The sequence below is a fragment of the Lutra lutra genome, chromosome 16, assembly GCF_902655055.1.
Source record: "Lutra lutra chromosome 16, mLutLut1.2, whole genome shotgun sequence".
NCBI classification, from domain to species: Eukaryota; Metazoa; Chordata; class Mammalia; order Carnivora; family Mustelidae; genus Lutra; species Lutra lutra.
Genome location: NC_062293.1, coordinates 5,778,486 through 5,793,397, shown reverse-complemented (window position 1 = coordinate 5,793,397; position 14,912 = coordinate 5,778,486). Strand labels below are relative to the sequence as shown.

Sequence of the window (14,912 nt, the reverse complement as noted above, 5' to 3'; positions counted from 1 at the left end):
ATCAAATTCCAGGGTAGGCTGTCCAGGGCTGGTCTGGCAGCCGTCCTCACAAACTTCCCAGGGGCACAGAGTCCTAGTTCACCACGCCAACACCCTAGGTGTGGCCCTCACTGTCCGACCCAAGGCAGCAGCTGGGATTCCAGCAACAGAATGGAAGGACTGAAGGAGAAGGGAATTCTGGGAGGTTACGTGGAGTTGCCACGTGAGACTTTCACTTGAATCCTACTGGCAAGAGCTTAGTCGCAGGGCCACACCTAAAAGCTAGAGTGGCTGAGACAAATGGTCTTTATTCTGGCTAGTAATAAAGGAACAAGTTACAAACTGAGCATCTGCTACTCTGGAGGAAGAGAAGAGGATAAAATGGTGGGTAGCCAGCCTCCACCGCACATGGACAGAGAGAAAGATATATTGAGCAAATACCATATTTCCAGCACATGATCAATGTGGTATATATTACTCACTTCTCCCCAAACCCTAGGAGGCAGACACCATATTCCATCATACTGATGAGGAAACAAAGTCAGAGGCGTTGGGTAACTCACCCAAGGTTACACAACTGTCCAGAGCGAGGACTACAAACTTTGCCATCGACTGAATGTGGGTGTCCCCCGCTGAACACTGCCAAACCCTGATGTTGAAGCCCTAACCCCCAGTGTGATGGTCTGAGGAGGTGGGGCCTCTGGGAGAGAAGTAGATCTAGATGGGGTGATGGGACTGGGGTCTTCATGGTGGATTAATGGCTTTATAGCCAGAGTTCCCTCTTTCCCACCTTGTGAGGAGGCAGAAGGGGTGTCTGGAAGAGAGCCTTCTCCAAAATCCAAATCTGCCAGCTTTGTGACCTTGGCCTTGCCGGTCTCTGCTTTTTTGTTACAGCAGCCCCAAGCTGACTGACACAGACTTCAAGGCTCTTCCCACCACATCCAGCTACCTTGGGAGTCACAGAGGGTAGGAGGTGGGGAGAGAAGTCCAGTCATCTTTTTTCTGAAGTTCAGACCAGCTTGCCAGTCCAGGAAAGGCAGCAAGGGCTTGGGGGGTGGGGGAAGTCCTATTTTTTAAAATTATTTTCTCCTTGTTTTCACCTCTTAGGGTAAGGGATGCAGCTGGAGAGCAGGAGGACAATGTTGTCACTGGTCTGGTCCTCATGGCACTGAAAACAAGATGACTGTGCAAGGAAGAAGTAGAGCTCTGAACCCTTGGACAAACCCCTCAATACTGCCTCTGTGTGTCTAATCCCTCGCTCATCCTGTGAAAGGAGGACAGTGGGCTAGAGCAGGGCTCAACCTACGATAGAATCGTTGGGGAGCTTTGCAAAGAATTTTTTTTCTTACGTGTGTATTTCCTACTTTCTCTTTTCTGTGAGGTTCCAGAACCAGCTATTATAGCCAATAATGTTTTTATTTTTTTTAAATTTTTTATTTTTTTTAATTAAGTAGGCTCCACTCCCAACATGGGGCTTGAACTCATGACCCTGAGATCTAGAGTCACATGCTCTACTGACTGAGCCAGCCAGGCGCCCCATTTCTTTTTTTCTTTCTTTTTTTTTTTAAATTTTATTGTGCTAAGCACACTTAGCATGAGATCGACCCTTTTAAACTTCCATGTGTACAATACGTTATTGTTGACTGTTAGGTCCCATGCTGCACAGCAGGTCTCTGGAACTTCTTTGTCTTGCTTAACTGAGACCTAATGCCTGCTAATTAACAGCCCTTTTAGTCTTTGAGTCTGTGAATTTGATTACTTCGGACTCACGTCAGGGGAATCGGGCAGTCTCTGTCCTCCTATGACTGGCTTGTTTCACTGAGCATAATGTCCTCCATGTTCATCCATGTTGTCCCCGTATTGCAGAGTTCCCTTCTTTTTTAAAGGATGAGAGTATTCCAGTGTGTGTGTGTGTGAGAGAGAGAGAGAGAGAAAGAGGGGCGGGGGGAGACACTTCCTTTATCCATTCATCTCCTGATGGATGTTTACGTTGTTTCTATATCTTGGCTACTGGGACTAGTGCTGCAGTGAACATGGGGCTGCTAATATCTCTTCGAGATCCCGATTTCAATTACTTTGGATAAATACCCAGATGTTGGATTGCTGGATCAAAAGGTAGTTCTATTTTTTTTATAAATTTTTAAAAGATTTTTATTTATTTTTTTGACAGACAGAGATCACAAGTAGGCAGAGAGGCAGGCAGAGAGATAGGGGGAAGCAGGCTCCCTGCTGAGCAGAGAGCCCAATGCGGGTCTCCATCCCAGGACTCTGGGATCATGACCTGAGCTGAAGGCAGAGGCTTTAATCCACTGAGCCACACAGGTGCCCCAGTTCTATTTTTTATTTAAAGTATGCTACACCCATCATGAACCCATGACCCTCAGATCAAGACCTGAGTTGAGATCAAGAGTTGGACTCTTTTTTTTTTCTTTTTTAAGACTTTATTTATTTATTTATTTGAGAGAGAGAGTGAGAGAGAGAGAGAGCAAGCACAAGAGGGGGAAGGGTCAGAGGGAGAAGCAGACTCCCCGCCAAGCAGTGAGCCCTATGTGGGACTCCATCCAAGATCATGACCCAAGCCAAAGGCAGATGCTTAACCGAATGAGCCACCCAGACACCCAAGAGTCGGACTCTTAGCCAGCTGAGCCAGTCAGGGGCCACCCACGTTGTATTCCCACCAACAGTACATGAGGGTTCTGATTTCTCCACATTCTCACAATACTTGCTGCTTTTGCCATTTTTTTTTTTTTTTCTTGATAATAGTCATCCTGACAGATCTGACATTTTGTTCTGGAAAAGGCAACCTTTCCTCACAGGTTACTTTTCTCAGGCTATAAAAGTGTTTGTAAGTTTATGGTCAAAAAGCATTTGTAAAAGAACTTGTTTCCTTTGCTCAGAACAAAATGTTTTGAGCTAAAAAAAAATGTTTAGAATTTTGTGCAAATCAGATTTTGGCACAGGGAGAGCCAGATTTCATGGCCAGAGTCATCGAGCATCTCATTTAGCCCTTCAACTCGTAGATTCAGTCGTTTGCTTATTAAATTAATTCTGTGTGGGGCACCTGGTGGCTCACTCAGTCAGTTAAGTTATCTGACTCTTGATTTCGGCTCTGGTCATGATCTCAGGGTCATGAGACTGAGCCCCGTGTCGGGTTCCATGCTAGGCGTGGAGCCTGCTTAAGATTTTCTCTCTCCTGGGCCACCTGGGTGGCTCAGTCATTAAGCGTCTGCCTTCGGCTCAGGTCCTGATCTCAGGGTCCTGCAATGGAGCCCTGCATCGGGCACCCTGCTCAGTGGGAAGCCTGCTTCTCCCTCTCCCTCTGCCCCGCTTGTGTTCTCTCTCTCACTCTCTCTCTCTTTCTTTCAAATAAATAAATAAAATCTTAAAAAAAAAAAAAAGATTCTCTCTCTCCCTCTGCCCCTAACTTCACACTCCCCCATGCACTCCCTCTCTGATACAAAAATAAAATAAAATAATTCTGTGGGGCCAGTCCCAGTGCAGGGAGATCTCAAAGCAGTGGAAGACCCTTCTCAGAGCTGCCCTAGTTGTGGAGTTTAAACTTGAGATTTAAACACAATTTTGTCCCTATGAGACCAACTTCCAAACCACTTCAAACAGTTCAGGAATTCAGTAGGAAAGTGAGATCAAAATCTCTATCAAGAAATCGATACCTTCTTGTACACAAACCCCCAGCAGTGAGACGGCATGACCGAAGAGGTCTGATTTCCAACGTCAACAAAAGAGAGAAAATATCTGGGGATAAACATCACAGGAAACATGCAAATCCTCCCCGAGGAAAACTCTGAAGCATTCCCAAAGGACATGAAACTGAAAAGAATGTGCTGTAAAAAGATGTCATAAAGATGTCAGTTCTTCCAAAGGTAGTTTATAAATTGAACATGATCCAAATAAAAACATCCAAAGCCTTTTTTTCCCCCTAGAACTAGAAAATCTGAAGTTTACACTGAAAGCATGAAGAAGCAGAAGAGCCAGGAGAACTCTCGAAGGGAGAGAGGTCGGGGAGGAGTGGCCCATCAGACACCCAAACCTTCTGGGAAGCCTCGGAATGAGCATGGCGGGCGTACCCAGCACCATAATGGAAACTTGGTTGTAAAATGCATCCTCTCAAATCTGACAGCTGACAAAGGACCTTTTATTTATTTTTATTTATTTATTTATTTATTTTTTATGTATTTGCTTGCTTTGGAGAGAGTGAGCGCGAGCACAGGGGGTGGGAGACAAAGAATGTCAGTAGACGCCCAGCTGAGTGCAGAGCCCAACACGGGACTCGATCTCACGACCCTGAGATCATGACTTGAGCCAAAAATTAAGAGTTTGATGCTTAACCGACTGAGCCGCCCAGGTGCTGCTGACAACAGCCCTTTTAGTAGATACTATCTGGACAACTGGGTAGCTTTCTGGAAAAGGACAGCGGGGTCTAGGGGTCTAACCTCACACCCATCACCAGGGTAGCCTTCAATGGGTCCAAGGTTGAAACATAGAGGAGTGAAAATACGGATGAATTCTTTTGCCCTTAACAAGAACGGGAGCTGTGGGTGGGCCCGGGCGGACGGGGAGCGTGCATGGATTGCCAGGTTTGGGAGCTGGCAGCGAGGAGCCCACAGTATCCCGGGCGAGCCTCGCAGAGTTTGGGGAACCGAGTTTCTTGAGGCTTAGGAAGGTAGCTTGTGTAAGGTCTGCTCCTGGTTGCTCCCAGAACGCAGGAGGCAACCTGTCCCAGGCTGCCTGGGGTCTGGGTCCTCACCATGGCTCTGTGGCTCCGGACTGCAGGTGAGAGTGGCCACCAGGGGGTTACTGAAGAGGGGCGCTGGGCTTGGGGGTGGCGTGAGGGCGGGTCAAGGAGGGGACCTGCCTTCAGGAACAAAGAGCCTGGTGACACACTAGCTGGAGCAAAGGCAGGCATTTGGGTTTCGAGGCCGGGGGGGAGCAAGCAGAGCTCACCGGGAGCTGGTCAGGAAAGGCTTCTCAGGGGGTGTGGGGTGCGTGGAGGCAGCGAGTGGTCGGGCTGAGGGTAAGTAGATGGCAGAGAGGGAGAGGGCCCACGACCTCGGATCAGAGAGAGAAGTGGACGCTGGGTAAAGCCAGGGACTCTCAGAAGGGATGTAGGGGCCAAAGAATTGGAGAATTGGCCCAGAGAACCAGGCTCAGATGATAAAAGGCCTTGAATGCCAAGATCATAATTAGCATGGGTCCCAGAGCACCTAGTAGTTTGAAAACACCTACGCAAAATCACCTTGGAAAACCTCAGGCCAATCTGATGACGTTGGCTTTTATTTATTTATTTTTTAAAATATTTTATTTATTTATTTGACAGACAGAGATCACAAGTAGGCAGAGAGGCAGGCAGAGAGAGAGGGGGAAGCAGGCTCCTGCTGAGCAGAGAGCCCGATGCAGGGCTGGATCCCAGGACCCTTGGATCATGACCTGAGCCGAAGGCAGAGGCTTTAACCCACTGAGCCACCCAGGTGCCCACCCCCCCCCTTTTTTTTTTGTTAAGATTTTATTTATTTATTTGAGAGAGAGGGAGACAGAGAGAGAGAGAGAGAGCCCGAGCAGGGTCAGTGGTGGAGGGAGAGGGAGAAGAAAACTCCCTGCTGAGCGGGAGCCTAACAAGGGCCTCGATCCTAGGACCCTAAAATCATGACCTGAGCCAAAGACAGACACTTAACCAACTGAGCCACCCAGGTGTCCTACCTTTTTTTTTTTTTTTTTTTTTTTTTTTTTTTTTTTTAAAGAGATGGGCAAAGGGATTGGAGTTTAAGGCCCTGGCCAAAGTCACATAGCCTGGATTAATGCCCTGGGCCTCTGAATCCTGTCTTGCCCTTTCCCCTACATCACACCATTCCTGAGGGTCAGGCATCTGCGTCTGCCCTGCAGCCTGGAAGCTGGGGCAGGTTTCTCCGCAGAGGAGGGAAGAAGTGGCAGGGCAGTCACAGTTGGGTTGGGGTGGAGGCTGAGGGGCCGGCAGAGGATGGCCCCATGTCCTTGAGCCACACGCCCCCCACCTCCCTCCTCTTCCGCCCCTCCCCTGCTGCTTCCTCCTCTCAGGGCCTGGCTTTCCTCGGGGGCCCCACCGCATTCTGCCCTGTTCCCTCACCAAAAGTGGTGAGTGTGGGGTCCCAGCCAGGGCTGTGGCTTCGGGGCCACTCCAAGCCTACAGCCCCTCATCCTGGGTCCCCTGCCCAGATTCATGTCCCTGAGCGGCAGGTGACAACGTCCTACTGCCCCAAGGCCTCTGTCCGGGGACACTTCCAATACCACTTGTCCGATCCTTTTCCCCACCGCACCCCCGCTCCCCCTACTCCAGGACTCCCCGACCTACCAACCCCCACGGCAGCCTCCAGCCCCCACTACTCAAGCAAGGACCCTGAGGGTCACTGGCGCCCCGCTGACGTGTAAGCTCCAACAGGTCTCTGCTCTTGTCTCGTTTTTTGTTTTCCGAGAGAGTGTGAGCAGGCGGGGACAGGGCAGGGGGAGAGAGAATTGTAAGCAGGCTCCGAGCCTAGCGCGAAGCCTGGCCCAGAGCTCAATTAACCCACGGAGCCCCCCCGGGCGCCCCAGGTTTCCTCTGTCATAAGGCAAGAGACCGGTTAAGCTTGAATGGCCAGTCCACTTCGGACGGCTCTCGGGAATAGCACCCCGCCAGCCCCACGACCGGAGAGGGCGAGAGCCTGCTGCTTCCCAGCACTGAGGCTCCTTTGCTAGAATGATCCCGGTTGATTTCCATGACTGATTCCACTCACCAGTTTTTCTCCCTTCCTGAGCTTTAAATGCCCACTCCTTAAGACCCTCGGCCTCCGCCCTTGATCCCAATTAAAGCAAAAGCCCAGGCCCCGGCCGCCTTCTCTCTCTCTCCCCATGACCTCACCATGTGGCCCCAGGTGTGCTGTGGAATTTCCAGGTCCTGTAAGTGGCACATCTTTATTTTTTCAGTTTCCTGACGGTTATTGCTGAAGGGCGCCTTGTCACCACGGTAAGAACCACGAGGGCCTATGCAGTCGCAACACTGGTTGTCGATGGGCTGAGACTCGCACGCAACACCTTCCTTCCTCCCCCCGCCCCCAAGTCTTGCCAACCTACCCTCCTAAATACGGCTAAAATCACCCAGTTTCAATGAGTGAGAAGTGAGATGTATCCCAGTAAAGCTATCCTTAGAAAGCCCTCCGAGCCCCACCACACTCCTGCTGTACCTGGCCTCTGCCCTGTGCCAGCTTCCTCCTCGGGCCCCGGTCTCCCTCCAATCCCACACTCAGCTCTTTCTGGAACTTGACTTGTCCAAGGCTTCCTCCTTGGGGTACATTCCTGTCCCTTCTCCACAGAGCAGTCATCCTGTCCAGCTTTTAGCTGGGTCTGCCTGCCTGGTCTTCCCCGAGCTCTAGACAGGTGGGAGCCGCTGCTGAATGTCCCCCAAAGTCCTACACTGCCCTCAGTCATGGAACTCCTCCCACTGGGTCACTATCTGGCTGCCCTCCCCACAGGCGGGAGGTTGGGAACGGTGGGCTATCACTGGCCTTGCTCGTGAGCAAGCAGCGTCTCTGGGACACAGTACTGGTAAATCAGACCATGAATACGACGGCCACTCGGGGGTGTTTCCTGCACTCTTCTAAGTGTGAGGGGGGCAACGGTGCCCGAGCTCCGGCCCTGCCGAGCACAGGTCGGGGAGATGGGCAGAGAGACCGTCTACCTTCCATAAGGAACCCGGGAGGCAGCCAGAGGTGCTCTAAGGAAGAACAGCGAGGTCGGGAACAGAGAGCGCTGGGGGCGAGGCGATTCCTGATTATATTTCGGGACGGCCTCTCTGGGCCGAGGACTCCTATTTGAGCAGAGGCCTGAATGGGCCACATGATGAACGCAGCAAACTCCACCCCAGTGACGGATCAAGGACACCAGGTGGAGGGTCAGAATAGTAGGAGGGAAATGGAAATGGGCATGGCCCCCGGGCACCGGTGGAGTCCGCTGGAGGACGTTCGGGTGCCGGTCAGCCCTCAAGCGTCTCCCTTGCTCGCTACTCCCCAGCGTGGCTCCTGGAAAGTCAGGCTCGGGCGACAGCTGTAGCTAAGAGGTCCTGACAGTCGGCAGAGCAGCCAGGCCAAGTACAGCGGGAGGAGGGAACGAGGGGGGTCACATGGGCCAGCCAAGCCTCGAAGTGGCACAGGTCACATTCCAGGATGTCGCACGGCCACATGGAACTGCAAGGAGGTTGGCACATAGTCCAGCTGACTGACTAGAAGGTGGGAGAAGCAGGCTGGGCTCTGCTGTCCTTCTTTGCGCCCTGGAACTATCACAAGCTCATCTGCCTCATCCAGGCGATCCTGATTTGCTTGCTCTGGGCACCCGTGCGCGTCAGGTCTCCCTCCAGCTCATGCCTCGTGCTGTGCACCTGCAGGACCCACGGAACCCTTCGTGCCCGCAGTGACATGGCCATTGCTCGTTCGGTGCGGAAGCCCAGCAAGACCAGCTGGAATCCTTCCTCCGTGAGGAAGGCTCCGTGAGGAGGCTGCTCAGTTTCATTCATTCATTCAGGATATTATTTATTTATCTGATAGAGAGAGAGAGAGGGAGCACAAGCAGGAGAGGGGGAAGCGGGCTCCCCGATGAGCAGAGAGCCTGATGCAGGGCCCGATCCCAGGACCCTGAGATCATGACCTGAGCCGAACGCAGATGCTTAACTGACTGAGCCGCCCAGGCGCCCCTGTTCAGGTTCCTTTACACCAGCATCCAGACGCCATGCCGGACTGGTTTCCAGCCCACACCTCTCCCAACCCTGAACCTCCTGCTGTGTGTGGGTGCAGCCTGCTGGTCCCAGCCCAGACAGCCTCCCCCAGGACCTGGCTCAAGTCCCGTCTGCCCCAACCTCCACACCCCACAGCAACTTTGAAATTCTCTCCCGCACCGGCTCGCAGGCCCACAGCGGGAGTCGCTTCGGAGACAGCATCGGTGTCATGGCGCAGAAGCCTCAAGTAGGGTTATTTCCAGTTTCAGGCCGACTGAGAGCAGTGGTGGAAATGGGAAAGGAAATGCTCTCCCCTCAGCCTCTAGCTGGAGGGGCGGGTGTGTGCCAGTGGCTCGAGGCAGAAAAGAACACCCCTCGCCCCAGGAGCCCAGCCGACCGTGGAAATGGCTCCCAGGCGTGGTCAACAGGCCTGGAAGGGAGGACACAGCAGAAGGGGCACCCGGTGCCCTTTGATTCCCCAGCAGAGGACAGACCAGGGGAGGAGCGAGAGCATGGCCCAGGCCTGCGCCCTTCATGCCCCAGGGCACTTGCACATGCCCAGAGCAGACACTCTGGTGGTCCTGTGGGAGGCCAATCAGACTCAGGATGGCTGCAGCGACAGCTTTCTAAACCGGAGTTCTGGGTTTGTCTGACGAGGGGATGCAGTCTATAAAAGTAAGACTGTCCTTGGAGACTGGAGACCAGTGTTACTTATGGGATGGGCCAGAATCAAGTCTTGAAAGGCTGTCTTAGTAATATCTTTTTTTAAGTTTTTAATTCCAGTTAACATACAGATTACATTAGTTTCAAGCAGTATCTATCTTTCTGATGGGAGATAGTATGCCTTAAACGAACGACCTTAGGGTGTCTGGGTGGCTCAGTCCGCTGGGCGTCCAACTCTTGATTTGGGCTTGGGTTATGCTCCTGGTGTTGTGGGACTGAGACTTGCCTTGGGATCCGAGCCCCGTGCTCGGCTCAGTGCTCACTGCGGAGTCTACTTGGGATTTTCTCTTTCTCTCTCCCTCTGCTCCTCCCCATCCCCACTCATGCTCTCTAAGTTAAAAAAGAAAAACAATCTTAAAAAAAAAAAACTAACCGCGTCAATAGTAATAGGAAATAGTATTGTGCAGTGATAGAAAAAAAATCACCTGAAGAACTACAATGTAGCAAAAAGTAAACTATGGCAGAATCTGGCCACAGACAGGGGAGCATTTTGTTCCAATCAGTAATCTCATCTAATAAAATCCTCACATGTCTGGGGACACCTGGCTGGCTTAGTTGGGAAAGCACATGACTCTTGATCTCGGGGTTGTGAGTTGAAGCCCCCATTGGGTGTAGAGATTACTTAAAAATAAAATCTTGGGGCACCTGGGTGGCTCAGTGGGTTAAAGCCTCTTCCTATGGCTCAGGTCATGATCCCAGGGTTCTGGGATCGAGCCCGCATTGGGCTTTCTGCTCAGCAGGAAGCCTGCTTCCCTTCCTCCCATCTCTGCCTGCCTCTCTGCCTAATTGTGATCTCTGTCAAATAAATAAATAAATAAATAAATCTTAAAAAAAAAATCTTTAGGGTGCCTGGGTGGCTCGGATCCTGGGATCGAGTCCTGCATGGGGCTCCCAGCTCCACAGGGAGTCTACTTCTCCCTCTGACCTTCTCCTCTCTCATGCTCTCTCTGTCTCTCTTTCAAATAAATAAAGTTTTTTTTTTTTTTTTAAGTAAAGCCATTTCTATTAAAAAAATAATAAAATAAAATCTTCAGCGGTGGAGAACCTGGGTGGCTCAGTTGGTTCAGTGCCCGACTCTTGATTTCAGCTCAGGTCATGATCTCAGGTGGTGGGACTGAGCCCCGTAGTGTGGGCTCTGCTCTGTGCTGGGCATGGAGCCTGCTTAAGATTCTCTGTCCCTCAGCCCCCAATCACCCTCCACACACATGCTCCCACTCTTGCTGAAGAAAAAAAAAATCCCAAGTCTCATTATTTAAAAAAAAAAAACACAAGAAAAAACCCCACACCCCAGGACATGAGTTTTAAATGTTTTTTTTTTTTTTTAAAGATTTTATTTATTCATTTGACAGACAGAGATCACAAGTAGGCAGAGAGGCAGGCAGAGAGAGAGGAGGAAGCAGGCTCCCTGCTGAGCAGAGAGCCCGATGCGGGGCTCGATCCCAGGACCCTGGGACCACGACCTGAGCCGAAGGCAGAGGCTTTAACCCACTGAGCCACCCAGGCGCCCCAAGTTTTAAATGTTTTAAAAGTAGTGTTTCAAAGTCTCCGAGTACCAAGTGGGTTAGTCAACAGCATATCCGAGCTGTTGGCACACGGAATTGTTCTTCCTTAACAGCGACGGATAGACCAAGATGTAATGGTGGTTCAGGATTCTGATGTCAGTCATCTTGGTAGTAAGCACAGGGCTCCCTTGCCACAGGGCTCTGGCTGGAGGGAGGGGCCTATGGCCCCTGGGACTAAGCTTAAGAACCCCCCAATGAACACACACTCTAAGAACTTACACAGTATCCCCTTGTGCTTTAATATAAAATAGAGCTCAGACCTGGAGAATTTGCATTTCATGGAAGTTGAGTGTCTTAGGAATGAAAGTGTTCCCAGGGTGCCCAGATACAGTCCCACTCTCATTTTTCCCAGTTATCCAGGCACTTTGGTAAAGCAGAGTTCAGCCTGAAGATCCCCTATGGTCAGCAGGTCAAGGCCACTTGTGCCCCTTGCCTTAACCTCTTTCCAACATCAACCGTTTGGGTGGGCCGCAACCACCATGCCAGAGGATCGGAAGGCGGGGTCTGGGGCTGCAGACTGCTGTGAAGGCCTGGGTAGGATTGGTCACTACGGCCCCTCTACAGTCGCGCTTGAAGATGAGTCTGTTACAAACTCCCAGGTCCATGAGCAGGTGCACTCGGGCTCCAGCTGCCGCAGGTCACTGAGGTGAGCACAGCAAGAGGGAGCCTCGAGGCCACTTGCCCACCTGTACCTCTGTCAGCAGCCGCAGATGAGCTTTCCACGGTGGAGTCCTCCCCAAGGTGCTCCCACCCAGATGCCTTCCCAGGAATTATAGCTCCATGGCGGAAGGGGATAGAATCAGCAAGAAGCCTATGACCGAACCGTGCAAAAGCATCGACCTTCCCATTAATTACGATGCCACTCTGAGGCCAGGAGTCGGAGAGTGCACAGTCTCACCGAGGCGGTCACGGCCTGAAGTTCTCACCTCAGTGGCCGTGTGTTGGAAGCATTGGCACAGCGTAGCTCACAGGTGGTCTGTGAGACCGGCAGTGTCCAGCAGGACGGTGTCAGGTCAAGTTCCTTCTCACCAAGGTCATCGCAGAAAAGCCAAGTGACAACTACCACCCAAGTAGGGGCCCGCCGATGAGGTAGCACGATGCACTCTATTTACCAACGGGACCAAGAATGTAAGTGGAAATTTCTTGGGTTTAGTTTCTGTCCATGCTCTCCCTAAACACCACTGTCTGGTCTACACCAGCCGGCGCGGTGTGGTTAGGCCTGGCGTCAGCCACCATCTCCCAGCTCCCAAGGGCGCTGGCTGGGCGTCCGCACTGTGAACAAGCCCCAGGGATTCCAATGAGCCGCTGAGTGTGGGCCGCGCGACTCTCCGGGCCCAGCGAGATCCACGCGCAGCCCCGGGGAGCTGAGCGAGTGGGAAAATAGGACACGGGAGTCCTGCCTGACACTTGACATGGCTTTTAGGTTTTTATTTTAAGTAAGGCGGAAGGGGGGGGGTGGAGAAAAGAGAAAAGATACAGAGTGAAGAATTCATTGGATGTTTATTATTCACAGTTAATCACTACCTACCAAATGCTATCCACGGAGTTAAAGGATTAAGTACATAGGTCTTTTTATTTAAACACTGATTTTTTTAAATATATACACACACATCTTAGTTCAGCAAGGCTTCATGATATACACCAATTCCAAAATAAAACAATCAAATGGTCCAGGTGTAGAATGCCAGAGATTCCTTTTATTATCACCGAGGAAAGAAGCTACCAGAAAGGGAGCGAGAGGGCGGGTGCTCTGTCCTGAAGAGCAGCTGCCTCCGGGGCCTGAGCACTCTGGGCTAAGTCCGGCTCCATAAACAGAGTCCAGGGGAGACTCCAATCGACCATTTCAGAACCCAAAGGCCGTCACCAGCTCCCGGGGTGCCCCGTTTTTGTTGCCGGCAGGGGAGCGGGAGGAGAAAGTTCACAGGCACATCACTATGAGGGACAAGCAGCTGACAAGGCGGAAGAGGGACCTCTGCGATGGCCTTGGCCTTCCTACATTTCCCACTCGTCCTTCCCCAACTGTCCTTGCTTCACGGAGACATTTCCTTGGGGGAGAAGGGGCAGCAGCTACAGACACAGCCCACTGCGGACGGAGCCTCGAAAACCCGGCTGCTGTCCGCACGCTGCCCTCGTGCTCACCCGGGGAAGGCCAGGCAGGGGACACAGAAGATGAAAGCCATGAACGGATACCTCGGATTTTCAGAGCAAGAAAAATGAAAGCTCCCAGGCTCCACCCCAGTGTGGGAACACAGTATATAACCCGATCCGGTCACAGAGCGACAGCTGAAGTCCCTTAGGCTTTCCTGTGTTTGAAACTTGCTGGCTCCAGGGTGTTTTCTCTGGAGCGGAGGAGGGGCAGGCACCAGCCGGGTTCGCAAGGTCAAGGGCTCTCATAGCCCCCTGCAGCCAGATCCAGTCCGAGGTGGGAAGAGCTGGACAGAGCCGGACCATCACCTCCTTCCCCAGCAGCTGCTGGCTCCGCACCCCTGGGACAGCCACGGCGGACTCCAGAGGGCTGACAAACATTAAAGCTGAACCTTAAAGACTCGTGGCTGAGAACAGGCAGACCGCCCGCACCCCCTGCCCGCACTTGTCTCCTCCACCTGCTCTTCCCTCCCCCGGGGGAGGACTATTTACACAGAGGAGGAGACAAATGGGCTGAAAAAGCTCCGGACTGTCTTTAACTTATTTTAAAACAAATAAAAAAACACCACTCATAAGCAACTCTTGAAATAGGGAAAAAGGCACTAGGAAAAAACCAACATGCTCAGTAATGCCACGTGGAAGGGAAACAATGTAGAAGAGACAAAGGTTTTTAGTTTGACTTTGTTCAGGAAGCCATGAGGGGGTTAACAGTCCTTCCTTTTGCCCCTGCTCCATATCCAACTTTGTCGCAAGAACCTGGCGGCCGGGGGCTGCCCCCCCTCCCCGTCTGGCAGAAACCGCCCAGCAAGGGCCGCCCGCCCTCTCCTGTGTGCGCACGAGGAACCCAGCCACGGCTGTCCTTCCTTCAGTCACTCGACTACAACAGACATTTGCATAGAGAAAATACCAGCCTGCTTGGTTTCTTTTCTTTTATTATTGGCATCAGCTAGGACTATATGTGGCATTAGACGTCATGCACTGATGGACAGAAGAGGAAAAGGATGAAAAAGAGAACAAAGGAGAAACAGGAGCAGCGGTGAAAATTTGTAATAAAAACTCTTTTCTTAATTTATAGGTAAGTTTTGGCATTTTTATATCCAACGCCCCCTCCCACCCCTCCCAAAGTTCCAACCAAAGTGAGGAGGTCACCAGGTGACCCGGACAGGTGTTCCGAGCTCCCTCACAGGCTGCTGTTAAGGCAGCTCGTGGGTTTCATTCTTTTGTGTTTTAAATTTTTCACTTTCTTTAAATAACCTCTTCTTGATTCTTAGACGTTCCGGTTCACAGGGGTGACGTAATTGCGGGGGAACATGCCGGTCTGCCCGTGGCAGGCCCCTTTCCACCAGTTGGGGTCTGAGTTATCCATGACGTGGATAAAGTCTCCCCGACGGAATCCCAGCTCTCCATCCTCCTGGGGATCAAAGTCAAAGAGGGCCTGGACGTACGTTGGTTGCTGCAGAAGAGGGGCGGGGAGAGAACACCTGCTCGGCCTCTGCTCACAGCCAGCCCCCTGCTTGGGGGGCTGGTCACAAGAGCGCGCCCTCCGTGTGCCGACTCCTCCATGTTTCCCGCGACAACCTCCCATCTCCCCCCGCCCCCCACGCTCTGTTTATCCTTCCAGGTTCTCGGTCTACCCTACGTGGGAGCAGGCTAGCTTCACCACGGCTCCCGACGGGCCAGAACACGCTAGGGCTCGTCCCGCCACGGCGTGGAAGCGAGCGCGGTCTGTCAGGGAGGAACCTGGGAAACAGCAGTCAGGCTCCGGTTTA

At 52.0% G+C, this 14,912-nt stretch overlaps 1 protein-coding gene across 2 annotated transcripts in view; it reads right to left on the bottom strand.

Moving 5' to 3' along the window:
• Window positions 1–14,058: 14,058 nt before the first annotated feature.
• Window positions 14,059–14,912, bottom strand: part of GRB2 (growth factor receptor bound protein 2) — a 64,012-nt gene continuing 63,158 nt past the window's right edge. For both annotated transcript variants that reach the window (XM_047707036.1, XM_047707037.1), the window contains exon 6: window positions 14,059–14,596. In XM_047707036.1, the coding sequence (XP_047562992.1) occupies window positions 14,411–14,596 (186 nt within the window). In that variant the 3' untranslated portion in view covers window positions 14,059–14,410. The remainder of the gene's footprint in view (window positions 14,597–14,912) is intronic.